At 37.2% G+C, this 14,306-nt stretch overlaps 1 protein-coding gene across 1 annotated transcript; it reads left to right on the forward strand.

Moving 5' to 3' along the window:
- Positions 1-1,936: 1,936 nt before the first annotated feature.
- LOC307039785 (caM kinase-like vesicle-associated protein) lies at positions 1,937-13,968 on the forward strand. Its single transcript, XM_079682179.1, has 11 exons — positions 1,937-2,079; positions 9,262-9,402; positions 9,496-9,627; positions 10,608-10,682; positions 10,836-10,974; positions 11,099-11,219; positions 11,337-11,412; positions 11,492-11,622; positions 11,739-11,817; positions 11,947-12,034; positions 12,585-13,968. The coding sequence occupies exons 2-11, from the start codon at positions 9,308-9,310 to the stop codon at positions 12,885-12,887; spliced, it is 1,239 nt and encodes a 412-aa protein (XP_079538305.1). The 5' UTR covers positions 1,937-2,079; positions 9,262-9,307; the 3' UTR covers positions 12,888-13,968.
- Positions 13,969-14,306: the final 338 nt, after the last annotated feature.

The raw sequence follows: 14,306 nt of genomic DNA on the forward strand, positions 1-14,306 counted from the left end.
TTTCTCATGTGCCACACAGCTGACTGGTCAAACAATAAGTCTAGTTTCAAATGACTGACAATTCAAGTGACTGTGACAATGTAAACAGATTAAACAGATTAAGTAATTAAAAACGTTGTAATTAAATTGCAATAGAAGATCCCCAAAAGTTATAATAAAGGTAATGTGTAATCTAAAGGCATACAAACCTATAGCATTTTTTATTTTAAATAAATAATAACGGTGGTATTACAAATAGCCTTGGCGTCTCAGAGAAAATGATCCTCAGTGTTGGTTTAGGTATCTTCTCTGTGAGATTGTTTTGTGTAAAATGACTTTGTATTGCTTCTTCTCTCAAATGGCTTGAAACACTGCAATATCTGTGTCCCTGAAGAGGCTGTTACTATGGTGACAACACATCAAAATTGTAGATGTCAATGTCAATTCAGTGTCATGCGCATGGACATACAGATATGAGAACATAAACACGTGAGTGTGGAGTTCAGGCAGATTTTGAACATTTTCCCACAACAATGCAGAGACTGTTGAATGACTGCTGTCATTTTTTGGCTTGTGTTAACATATTTGTGCATCTAGCTCTCAAAATCAAGATGCCTCACATTTTATCTGAAGAACATCCGTCAGGGTGTACCTGAGAACTATTTTTGTTACTGTTTTTGGTGAATAAACACTGTAATTCTACTTTTGCAATTGTGTCACTATGTACTTTTACCCTTCAATTTAAAATATGTCTTTTAACTCAAGTAATCCCATTTCAGGCTGATATCTAAAAGACGTGTTCAGACTTAAACTAAGACACGTGTGACTGACTCCCTCCTACAGCACAGGATTGAAAGGGTGGTTTATAAACATACTCCACTAAAATAATGACAGTGATGTAAGGGATTGTAAGGATTAAGATGTTTGATACAACACAATCTGTATTGCTAAAACAACCAGAGTCCTGAAAAGCCATGTAATACCGGGAGTCAGAAAACAGAGAGTAGGTGGTTTTGTTGGTAGGTGGGGAGCAGGTTAAAGATGCTCCACCACTCTCTTTCCTGTTATCCCAATGGCCTTTTAGCGGCATTACTCATTTTAGGAGAGACACTCATGTTACATAAACTGATGCTACAGAGTCTGCCTACCATCTAAAATCCTTGCAAATCCTCTCCATACCTGTACATTTTTGCAAAGTGCTACCAATGCAGTTCAGTTTTCTCTCTTGAAAGTGCTCAGATGCAACATCCTCACATAAGAGTATGTTAATTTTATGAGATCATTTAGTGGTGGGTAGGTAACTTTGGAGATTTTAAACACACGTTAACAGCATAAAATGTTAGGAGTTCAGGTTGGTACAGGTCTGCTCCAGGAGTTCATTGATAATTACAGTTTTGACTTTGTTTCTCCCTTAATTCTTTCTCACTCCAGGATCTTGACCCAAACACTGCAAAAAGAGACAAAACATTGCTTAGTTTTTTCCACAGGTTGCACTACATTAAAAACTAAAACTTAAAAACATATCTGTAATATGAAAGGGAATCAGTAACTGATATCCAAAACAGATAAACAAACAAACAAACAAACAAACCCATGACCACAGTTTTATGTGTTATTTACTAGACAGAGGTGGAGACTGCAAGTGTGCAAGGAGAATGTTTTTTAAGAGATGGAAACCGTTCTTATTCTGGGATCAGATGGCCTCGTTCTGGCACCAACTTCCGGATGGATTTTGAGAACAAATGTATCCTGCTATGTTATCGTTCAAAGCATTGAAAATGATGAAACTGTTATCAACCATTTGCTGCACTAATGCACACACACACACACACACACACACACACACACACACACACACACACACACACACACACGCACAAACCACACACCCCTCCTTCCTGCATCATAGCCTGCTGCTACCATCACGTTCACGTAATACTCCCGTGAACAAGCTGATTTGTTGGAAATGCTAGAGGATCCTAAATCTGTCTGCAACCAGGCTGACTGTAAAATCAGTGGAAGAAAAAGTGAAGCTGCAACAGAGAAAAATATTAAACTGTGGATTGGATTGCATTATCCTACCAGTTTACCTAACTGAAGGTAAGTGAAACGCAATTTGCATAATGTTTGGTTTACCGTCAACAGATTGCAAAGCACAGCTGTGTTAAGCGCGAGAAGTGGAGAATGTCGCGGAATGTTCTACGAGGTTTACATTTAAACATTTTCATTTCGTAAAGTCGTCCTGGCGACCTCGCGTCCTCGCGTAATAATGGACGCAACATTTGTTTCGAAAACTTTTGCGGAGATGAGTTACATTTTGGTTGAAATATCGCGTGCCCATGAGGTTTAATAAACCTGCAGCAGAGTTTTCTCCAACATCACTCATACCTGGATGATGCGCAAATACTGTTTATTCAAACTGTTAAGCTGCTTGAGCTGTAAGGTTGTCATTTCCACACTGAAATCGGTCAAAGCTGTTTTGCTGTTACCGTTTACGCATACTTCTGCTCATTACGATCCGCTTAACAAGTCCATTCATAATATGTGCTTTAGTTCATAAAGACTTGCTCAAACTGTGCTTCAGATTTACATAAGGCATGCTGCTCATGCTCTCAGACTGCAGCATCTCTTCACATTTCACAGTCTCGCGTTGTCCCTGCCTCCTTGTCATTATTTGTCATCAGTTCACACCTATTTCATACAGTCTATGATTTACACCAAAGGAGCTTGTGATTGCAAAGCCAACTTACTTTGCCAATGCTAAATCGCCACTTCAGACACCTGAAAAGAAGTGGTGCTGTGACAGGTCAGGAGAGTGTAGCTGCCTGTCCTCTACTGTCCTCCTCCTTGCAATGGCTTCAGTGTTGGAAACATCTGTATCAATCACATTGCATCATAAGGCTTGTATAAACTTCATGTAAACTGTGCAAAAAGTTTGGAGAACCCTGATGCACCGCCTGTTGGTTTGACGCAGGAGACAGTGAAGTGTCATGAGAAGGGATATTGTGTTGGATACCTTCTGCTCTTGGCACTGAAAGCTGAAAACAAGAGTTTTTCTTGACACAAGATAATGCTTTTGGAAGCATACGTGGCATTTTTACGTATACATGTAGCTAGTATATTAAACAATACTTTAGGATCAGTAAGCTTCTGCATGCTTTTCATTTTAGAAATTCTGCCACAAACTTTTTCACAGTCGTCACATTTGTTGGTCATAGAGTGCGAGCCTTTTTTTATGTATACGTTTTTACTGCAGTGAATGTGTTTTTTTGGTTGTAGTGTGTGTCATTTTGCATTCAGTTAATTTAACTTAATTAAATGTCATATAACTGGGGCACACATGGTTTTGAGGGTGACATGGTATTTTTTTGTTATTATTTGGTTATGTTTCTGGGTTTTCTTTAATAAACTGTGTTTGAGCTCAGGTCAATGGAGTTTCGGCCACATGTAGGGGCAGTGATTCGCAGTAATGTCGATGAGTATGCACAGAGATGTTCTGCACAGACAGAACCACAGTGCATACTGTAGCACTCTGTGACCATGGCAACAAAACAACATCTGAAGAAACTGGTCAGATGGGCCAGTGATGCCCGAAGAAGAGATGAATGGTTCATACGCATCGAAATCTTTTGTCTCGCCTTGCACTTCGAGAAAAACAAACACAATACCTTGCTTCTGTTCAAGTCTGACGTAATGTCCTTGGAAATAAGAAGTAGCTTCTTTGTGTTCACAGTGAGTAAGAGCTACATTTAGGCCATAAATGAGGAAGAACAGGCCTATTAAATGTGGCTCAAACATCTACACCAGCACCATCAGCCTCCTGTCACGAGGTCGCTGCTTTTAAAGAGGCTCGGCTGTAGCCAAACCCACGGCTCTCTTGGGCATGCCGCCGCGTGACGTCTCTTTGACCAAAACATCTGAGCTCTGCAATGAGTTGCACTGAGTTCAGTTTAGACTAAATCATCATTCAGTGATTCAACAGAAACTTGTAGTCTCACTTCTCACTGTGTTCAGAAGGAGCTAGAGACATTTTAGTTGAAACTTCATAAATATTCCCCTACACACACGGTCGTATGCTTCACCTTGGATACTTGTGTAAAGTGTGTTAAAACCTATAACACTGCAAGAGGGCAACATTAAATGATATCTGAGATCAGCAGACACTTTAGGGAAAATCATCATCTCAGATCCTAAGCACGACTCGGCAGGCATCAGTTACAGTGTTAAAATGCTAGCAAGCACTCCAGCTGGATTACAGTGTCAATGTGAATCTGACTTTAAAACGGTACTTATGGGAATTTGGAAATTAGGAATGATATGATATTTTCCAGACTGTGCACTTCAGTAGGTTGAACATGAATCTAATCATCAAAAACATGTATTCAAATGTGGCAGTAGATGCATGTCACCCAGCTCTAAATTAAGACTTGTAATATGTGAAATGTAAATCTAGCACCTCTGTTTGGCCAATCGGTATGTTATTGAATGCCAGGACAGGAAGCCAAAATGCATCCTTCAGAAAAGCTTGAGAATAAGTGTCTGATGTGTTTTAAACCCAAGTTATAATGTTTTCCTTTTGGTAAATCCTTATATATATCTGCAACAGCCAGAACTGTGAGGTTGTACATTTGAAAGACCCTTGTCTTGTGTTTTTTCCAACGCAATGAGGATGTAGGAGATTTTAATTGGAGTCTTCAATCTCATTGCTGTTATTTTGAACTGCATGATCATTGTCCAACATGTCTTAATATATCCTAGTTTTTTCACAATCCAGCAAATGTGTAAAACATGGTGCACAGATGCCATGTCCTTAATGTGTTAAAAATCAACCAACAGTTTCTGGGAGGTGATAGTGTGACAAATATTAGAGTTATAACAATCCCCCTCAGGCTCATCAGTATTGTACTGGAACTGTTTGAACATAGAGTGAATCCATCATCCATGTTTCTTCTAAATTCTTATTAATTTAATTAATTAAAATATCTTTAATGTTTACTTCCCATTTGAATAAAACAGAAATAGTCTTTCAGTATATATATGTTAGCCTTTATGACCTGAAATAAGTCTGTCTAATAGGTTTTACCTTTACTAACCTTTATGCGACTGTAAAATAAATGAGACACTATGTTTATTAAATGCAAACAGCTCCGCCTTTGTCATCGTCCCCCAAGGGTGTCTACATTTAAGTTCTCTCAGTGTCGAGCTCTGCATCAGTCTGAATCTGACGCAGCGTTTACATTCCCATTAATGAAGAGCCCTTCGTTCAGATCTTTCAAAAGGCAACGATGAAAGAGCCCTGATTCAGCAATAGTCAAGTGCCTTGTATCTTTATCTTCTCCCGTGAAGGAGAACACCTTTTATCTCCAAGATGATTTTGAGTTGGGGGGTGGTCAAGTGCACACAACATACATATATGTATTTGGTGCACTGTGACGCTTTGAGTCAAGCTTTTGAGAACAAGATGAGAGGATATGATTCATTGGGAGGTATAGCAATTCAATCTAATTGTCTCAGGTCATTGCGACTCTCGATCTTCTTTGCAACGTAGCTATTTATTCATGTGATTATTTTGCAATTATTTGGGACTTCTTTTGGACATGCCATTTCCATACCTCTTTCGGGTATGCCATTTCCTTTAAAGCAATTTACTTATTCTCTGAAATACATCATGGTTTGGGCTAGAGAGCCAAACTTATTTGCTCTCTGTTTAAGTAGCTACGTCTCTTTACTCAATCTGGGAATTGTGCTTCTTCTGCGTACTTCAGAAAAAGATACTGCCCTGAGTTACAAAGATTGTCTGATATGAATTTAAACAATTAAGATACTGTCTGATTAGAAAATAGTTGATATTTTTGTCTTTTCAAGTTGACCTCCAAATGCACTTAAAAAAGATGGAAGATGAAGATAATAGCTAAATCTGGCATAAACCATCTCTTCTCTTAGAGGATAATGTTTTTTATACATGTTTCTTTGTTTAATAAAACAAAAGTTTGAATGAACCAAGGCATTTTGTGTGAGTGGTATGGGGTCGACCTTTCACAAAAAAAAAGAAGGTATTAGAAACACTGATAGATTGTGCTTAAAATGACATAAAATATACTTAATAAATCCTCATAAAAGTCATAAAATGAACAACACATTGTTGGCTCCAGCTCATGTTTAAAATCAAGGAGAAAGAGAAGAAGCATTTTGAACATAAGAGAGTCTTATGACTGACAGACATCAGAGGGAGAAGCTTGAGCTCACCATCTGGAAAACAACCAAAAAGTAAACCTCACCCTGGGCAAATCTTGGTTATTACTTTCTGTTCTGTTATATTTTGGATTACAGGACCAAAGTTAAATACAACACCTTATGGATTTTTTTTCTAAAATGTGTGTTACTGTGCCCTCGTATAAAAAATATAAATCAATATTACTTTTGTGTTAAACAGTAGCTGTAACAAAATGGCACGAATAGAGAAGCACTTTTGAATTTCTGCAAGGACTGTGTGCAGCAGGGAACTTTTGGCTAAAATGAATTTGTTTATCACTTTTTAAAACCTTTTCTCAGGCAGACACCCCAACATGATTAAGTGCAAACATTAGGGGCAAGTGATAGATTCTATAGAGTTTTATTTGATCTAAATGTACTGTAGACTTCTCGTTCCGGCAGAAGATGTTTTTACTCAGTGTTTATGTCAATGCATGACATGCCTGTCTTTCAGATCATAGCTAAAGTTGCATAAAATAGAGGTTGTGCAAATCATTACACACTTTATACAATTTATTTTTCTCAAAATTAGGAAGGGTAATGTTTTGATAGTTAGATCATTTCTCTCAGTCCCATAAACATAAGGTTTTATAGATGCGACTTGATATTCCAGTGATTTGTGTAGACAATGTTATCTGTCTGTATGGGGGGAATAAAGAGAACTGCATCACAGCTACTTCAATACCCTGTTAATCAATAGGACTGTATCCAAATGAATCAGAAACTCCATGAATAATTTTTTTGCCCTGCAGTATATGGATCAAAGAGAGATTAGCTCCATTAAATCAGGGTCAATAAAGAGGGTAAAAGGAGGAACATCAATGGAAATGGACTCTCTTTTAATAACCAAGCAGTTTACATAAGGTAACACTTTTTATATGAGCCTCACAGCAGAGATCTGAGGAGTAATGAGTCCCCTTGTGGACAGTAGCACACTGCACGGCATATACTGCCTACTGTCTCCAACTTAAAGGCTCTCTCTTGATTCACAAAACATGAGATCTTCTGCCTGACACCTCCTGCAATGTTGCTTGCGAATAATAAAGTGCATAAATAAATCATCTTTTCAACATTTGTCATCTTCAAATTCAGTTTTTAATATATTCATAAAACCACTTTGTATTGCACTAAATATACTACTCGATGCTAAGACATGAATACATCTCTGCCTCTGATAGGGTCTTGACTGAGGCTCCAGACAGCACCTCAGTCAGAGTTTCTTTACTCCCACTCTCCTGTGCTGGCTGCCATTTCTATTGTAAGTCTTGCCAAAAAAACTGGGTCTCTTTTCTCTTCAGCATCATATTTCACCAGTAATATTTAGCTGGTAGTGGTGGACTTGTTTAGTATTCTGCTGTGCAGCTGCAGCTATTCAAGTCACCCTCATTTAAAGTTGTAGTATATTGTGTTAGTGTTTAAGTTTTAAACTTTCCTACTGCATTTAATTGCCACAAAATAACAAGTATCGTTAAAAAACGAACACACGTCAGAAAGTAACTTATGAATTGAATTGTTGATGTGGCCTAAAAAGCAATCAGATAAACTTGGTTTAGCAATAGGCAAGAGTTTCATCACCCTATGTCCATGGTAGTCCTGCCGTGTTTATAGTGAATTAAAAAGCAGCAGGCTTGTGTTCCTTATTAAGTTATTTATCTGTTTATCTATTTATTGAGGCTGCAATACCTTACACATGTGGGTGAATGAAATAGCTTGTTGTTGTCTACAGTTAGAAATGCTATGTGGAATGAATGCAATAATTCACTTTCAGTTCTTCATTCTTCCTTATGTTCAGATACACAGTCAGCTATGTGACCTTGGTCATTACATTACATTGCATTTAGCTGACGCTTTTATCCAAAGCGACTTACAATAAGTGCGTTCGACCAACAAAATACAAACTTGAAGAAAACAGAATCATATAAGTACATCAGGCTTCGTAGAGCTAAAACATTTCAAGTGCTACTCAACTGGCTTTAGATAAGCCAGTCCTTTATTAGTATATAAATTAGTGGAACAACTGAGATTAAGTGAGAGTGTATTTATTTGTTTATTCTGCTGTTAAGTATAATTAACTGCAGTTGTGTGGATCCAGAAAAGTTTTGGTAGTTCTTGCACTGGGTTGTTTTGTTTGATACTTTACCAATTCCTAGTACCAATGACAATGACTAAGCAATTGTGTAAATGGTTGTTTGTAATTCATTTAGTTGTTATACCGACTTTATTAAACAAACATTTTTCCACCAGTTGTTTTTTAAAACGTACCCCAACAAATTTGAACATTGTGATCCAATCTGTAGAGCCAGAAGACAAGTCAATATAACTCAGAGTAGTTATAACTTCATCTTTCAATGGCTTGCTATCAGAAATTAAAACACAAATGTCGTCCACAATTGTTCCTCCAGAGATGGAGTTAATAGCTTTCCCGACTTTGGAAACATGAAAAAAGGTAGACAAAAGTCACAGAAACAGCACAGGGTCAGGTCAATCTGAATATTCTCTTCAGTAGAAAGCAGACGGATGAATAATGCTACAGATGCTGCCGCTGCAGTACAGAGCTGACTCACTGCAGAGTGGATAAAACAAGCCGGTCTGGCAGAGTTCACTGAGGAAGATTATGTTATTTGAAAATGTAGTTTTATGTTGTTGTGCTATTATGGTAATCTGAAATAATTGGCTAATTTTGAATAGGTTTCAGAGAAAAAATAAATAATTCACCCCAACATCTCCCTCTAAATAACTCAATGATTTACTGCATTCATTTTATGTTAAGGGCCACAACTGAGCAACAGTGTTCTCCATTTCTATTATTGCCATTAACGAAATTTCTCTGTAAAGCATTTTCTGCTGCATTTACAATATTGAATATACAGTCAAATGTGTTTATGTTATTCAGTAATGAGCACTCATCTCTGTTGGCTCGGCTATTCAGTTGCTCATCCGTGTGATCCACTTTGTACTGTGGAAATCCACGTCTTTTGAAATAATGCTGTATTACTCAGGTTAATCTAACATGTTGCAAATACTCCACAGGTTGTCTTGTGGCAGGTCATTCCCTGGCTATAGGGCACGAGCTGCCATGCCATTTGGTTGTCTGACACTCGGGCAGAAGAAGGATTACAACAATCCCTCAGATGTGGCCGACAAATATGACCTCGGACAAATTGTTAAATCGTGAGTACAGCTATGTTGTTATGCTGATAAGTAAGAACTTCAAGAAATCTGCACAAAATATGATGTAGGTTTCTTCTTTCCTCTTTTCAACAGGGAGGAGTTTTGTGAGATATTCCGAGCGAAGGATAGGAACACCTTGAAAATGTCCACCTGTAAAAAGTTCCACAAAAAGGACGGAAGGAAAGTGAGGAAAGCGGCAAAGAATGAGATAATGATCTTAAAGATGTAAGTTTGAAGCTCCTTATAATAGATTTCTGAGAAACTCTCCTGAAACTGAGATGAAAAAAGTAATGATCAGCAAAAATATTTCTTGAGGTCAAGCCAAAGACAAATCTTAAGTGCTGTGCAGGAGCTCAAAACCAATCTGCATTCTTAGAGTTATTCAAAAGTAAGGGTTGTGATATATTTATAGACATTCATACAATTAACAAATCATATCAAGGAACCAAAACCAACAATGGACGAATCTCACTGACAACTATTAAATATATATATAAATCTAGATTTACTGTATTCCTCTGTGCCATAAAACTTTGATAATTTCCAAAAACAATCAACAGCTTAGACTGGATGACATGTTCCTTTATTTACATGAACATGAGCACTGCAGTTTATTTTGAGTCAACCCCACTTACACTGTCCTGCTGCAGTACTCACAAAGCACTCCAAATCCACTCTGGAAAACAGTCCGGGCAAATGATTTACTCCTGTTTAAATAGATCTACATTGTATAACGAATGACTAAGGAATGTTTTTAGTCTTTTTTTTTATCAAAGTTGTTTGTTAGTTTTCTTTAAAGATGCATGTGCCACAGACAGGGTAGGAAAGTTAGAAAGTATTTAGTGACAAATTATCACATTTACTCGACATTGACAAAAAAAATTAATGAATATCACAATCCTATTCCTTTTATTTGGTAAAAGCCTAAAGCGCCGGAGTATCATAATTTTAATTGTCATCATTAATTCCCAATTAATTGTATCTGCAATTTAATAATGTGAAAAGATGCCTATCTATCAGTAATTAGATTATCCTTTACAGTACTGAATGTTGTACAGAATACAGCTTAAAACTTTACATAGTGTGAGCTTACAGTATATATTACTCATCGACTACATTGTGTTATTCATTTTAGTCCCACCGACATACCCTAATTCTCCCTCCTGTGCTATTGCTCTCTTTCCCCTTTTTCCTGCTTTTCAAAGGGTGAAACATCATAACATCCTCCAGCTGGTTGATGCTTTTGAAACGAAGAAAGAGTACTTCCTTTTTCTGGAGCTGTGAGTATTATTAGATGCACTTGAGAGAAATGTTAGCACAGACTGACGTGCACTTTAATTTCTCAACTTGTATGAGACTGATCTTTTTTTTATTCAACATGTGTTATAACTCAACATGTGACATGTACTCAATTTGGATCTACCATCTTTTAGCGCTACAGGCAGGGAGGTATTCGACTGGATCTTAGATCAAGGATACTACTCTGAGAGGGACACCAGCAATGTTATGAGGCAGGTGTTGGAGGCTGTAGCTTACCTGCACTCTCTGAAAATTGTCCACAGAAATCTGAAGGTACACACTGCTGACACCTAGTGAAACATTGTAGCATTTCAACACAGGCCAAACATGATATTTATGAAAAACGATTTAAAAGGGCGTTCCAGTTAGATAAACGCTTATTTGTTTACTTATACAGCTGGAGAACTTGGTGTACTTCAATCGTTTGAAGCACTCCAAAATTGTTATCAGTGACTTCCAGTTGGCAAAACTGGAAAAAGGATTCATCAAGGACCCGTGTGGGACTCCAGAATATCTTGGTTAGTAACATAAAACTAGAAAGTAGATCAATAAAAAATGAAACAATGTTAGCTTAATTCAATTCATAGGTTTGCAGTCCTACAGTAAAAACAAGCGTTGTTCCTATTGTCCGTTAGCTCCTGAGGTGGTGGGAAGGCAGAAATATGGAAGACCTGTGGACTGTTGGGCCATCGGTGTCATCATGTATATACTGTAAGTACTCATCAAATAGTGAAATTCATTTAATTTACTTTATCAAAAAAGCTAAAATGCTCTCATTCTGCCTACTCAGTTTGTCTGGAAACCCACCTTTCTATGACGATGCCGATGAAGATGATGATCGTGATAAGAATCTTTTCCTAAAGATTTTGTCAGGCGACTATGAATTTGATTCCCCATACTGGGATGACATTTCAGATTCTGGTAAGAGATAATCAGTTTGTTAAGGATGTCATTCAAAAGTGAAAATGAATCTACTTTTTTCTGTCATTGATGATGTATTTAAAGACTGAATTTCAGCGTCTTTTTTTTTTTTACAGCCAAAACTTTAGTGGCATCTCTGATGGAAGTGGACCAAGACCAGCGATTGACAGCACAGGAAGCTATTGCACATGAATGGTAAAAGAAAAAAAAAATTAATTAAATCAAATATTTAGACACATTTCAATGTATTCACTTTTTTTTATGCAGGTAACACAAATATAATAAATATAATATCATAATGAAAAAATGTTTCTTTCTTGTCAGGATTTCTGGAAATGCTGCCTCAGACAAGAACATCAAGGATGGTGTGTGTGCACAAATAGAAAAGAACTTCGCCAAAGCCAAATGGAAGGTATAACTATGTAATTTATCAATATATTGGGCAACATTAATTATTACAGGTGTTGGACATAATATTTATTTAATACTGATACTATCATGACCCAAGTCTGTAAGTAGGACTGTAGCCTACTGTTTTTTGGAAATTCTCTTGGTTTGCTACACTTCTTTCATTACCACTTTTTAAAACTGATTAGGTATACATATACATACTGTAACCCATTTCACTTCTATTAAAATCCATGATAATCCGGTGCTGCAACAAGGCATTCTACTTAACTGCAGTTGAACATGTGTGAACATTTTACTTGATTTGAATGATTTATCCCTGAGGCAGACTGACAGCAGTATGTGTTATAAACATAGAAAAAGAGACGGAGAGAGAGAGAGAGATACCAGGTGACTCTACCATAATATATATAGAAACAATTATGTATACTTTTCAAAATATAATTTCTCTCAGCCAGAGGCCTTCCCAAAAGCATCCATCAGAGTCAAGTAAAGTAAAGTGTGTTGTATGATACCACCTAAATTAAACCCAAATGTGTTTTAATTACTCACAGAAAGCTGTAAGAGTGACCACCCTGATGAAGAGGCTTCGAGCGTCTGAGCCGGGCGATCCTGGGGCCTCCGGTCTTGTTGAAGGAGCTGCAGCTGAGCCCAGCGGGGCTCCTGCTCCTGCAGCTGGGGGCAGCAATCTCTTTGCTGCCAGCCTCAAGGCAGCTCTCAGCGAAAAGGCTCCTGAGACACAGACTGCCACCATCACCGCAGTCTCCCTGCCCAGTGCAGGCAGACAGGAAGAGCAGCCACAGGCACCGTGCAATGGTGATGTTACCCAAGTGTTGCCAGAGAAAAAGGAAGACTAGGCGCCAAACCAATATGAGAGGAGGACCAACAAGCACATGTGAAGTACAGCCAATACATTTGGCATTATGATACCAGGTCTATGTGGTTTGACTACCCCTTAGTTTGCAGAGTTATTTCATCACATCATGCATTTAATCATGTTGCCTTCTGTATTGATTGGTCTATTGAATAGTGTTCGCTCCTCTCGTTTGTTATTTTGTGTACCAGTCCCTTTAAAGCTAGTCGCAAAGTAGCTCTTACGTTGTTTCCTTTCCCCTGAAAACTGTTAAAACAAAATGTAATTTAGTGGAATCTGCTCATCTTTATTCCACAGCTCTTGTATATAGTTGTATTTGTCACTTGCTGGTTATCAGTTTCAGAACTTACAATCCGGAGTTCATTTCTTGTAACTTGAAATTATAAGTTGAATGATTTGTTTAAAATATTTGGACAAAATGCATTGATTTGTTTAAAATACTATGCTTTTCAGTATAGGAGTTAAAGACATTTAATTTGTTTTAAAAAGGTAAAAAAAAACACATGAGACCATGATTACTACCCTATGAAGTTATGTAACCATCCCATACTATGATTAATGTGTTTTCAACTTAACACCCTGATATCTGCTGGTTTACCTTTTTTGCTGTACAATTTCAGTCAACTTACAATTTTAATTAGCAAAAAAGCATATTTTAAGTTAAGTGCCTTAATATTTGTTGCAGTAATGTACGTTATGTTTCAACAGAATCTACATGATAATAATTACTTACTGATTTCTTTGAAATGTTTTGGTGTTTCCCTTTGCCTTTCTGTTGAGTTTTAAGCTGCCGTATTGATACTTGTGTTCTGTCCTCTTTCACACACAGAAAAAACTAAATGTAGGTGGTTGTATGTGGAGATGATGATGTTTTAGCTCATTGTTGTGTTGTCACTTGTAATAAGTACATTTCTGAGTTTATAGCGGAGTCCATGTACTGTGCCACTTTGTATTTTTGCAATGTATACATGTGTATTTTTTTATTTATGTGTGTATTTAGCAACATTTAGCTGAGCTAACGGTTTGCTACACTGCTTGTGAATTAATAAAATGAGCAATACTGATATTGATGAAACTGTTATTATTTCTAAAAGTACCCTTACTGACAATTTTACTATTTGACCACACAGGTCAGCACACCAACCATTTCCCTTGCATCCAAACATTTATAGCAAACCAACATCTTCTGTATTTAATGTCAATTAATCAAAATGTTCTGTATTTAATTTCAATGGAGACAACCAATTGATCATGCATGTGAAATAGGTATGGTTATTCATATTGTCCACCAAATTAAATCCATAGCAAAACTTTTATCTTTGTATGGCTCTCGGGACCCAAATAATAAAAAAAAACTGAATTGTACATGTTTTGTAAAGACAAGCTTGATGATAGTTGAATG

Source organism: Notothenia rossii (assembly GCF_949606895.1).
Source record: "Notothenia rossii genome assembly, chromosome: 5".
NCBI lineage: Eukaryota > Metazoa > Chordata > Actinopteri > Perciformes > Nototheniidae > Notothenia > Notothenia rossii.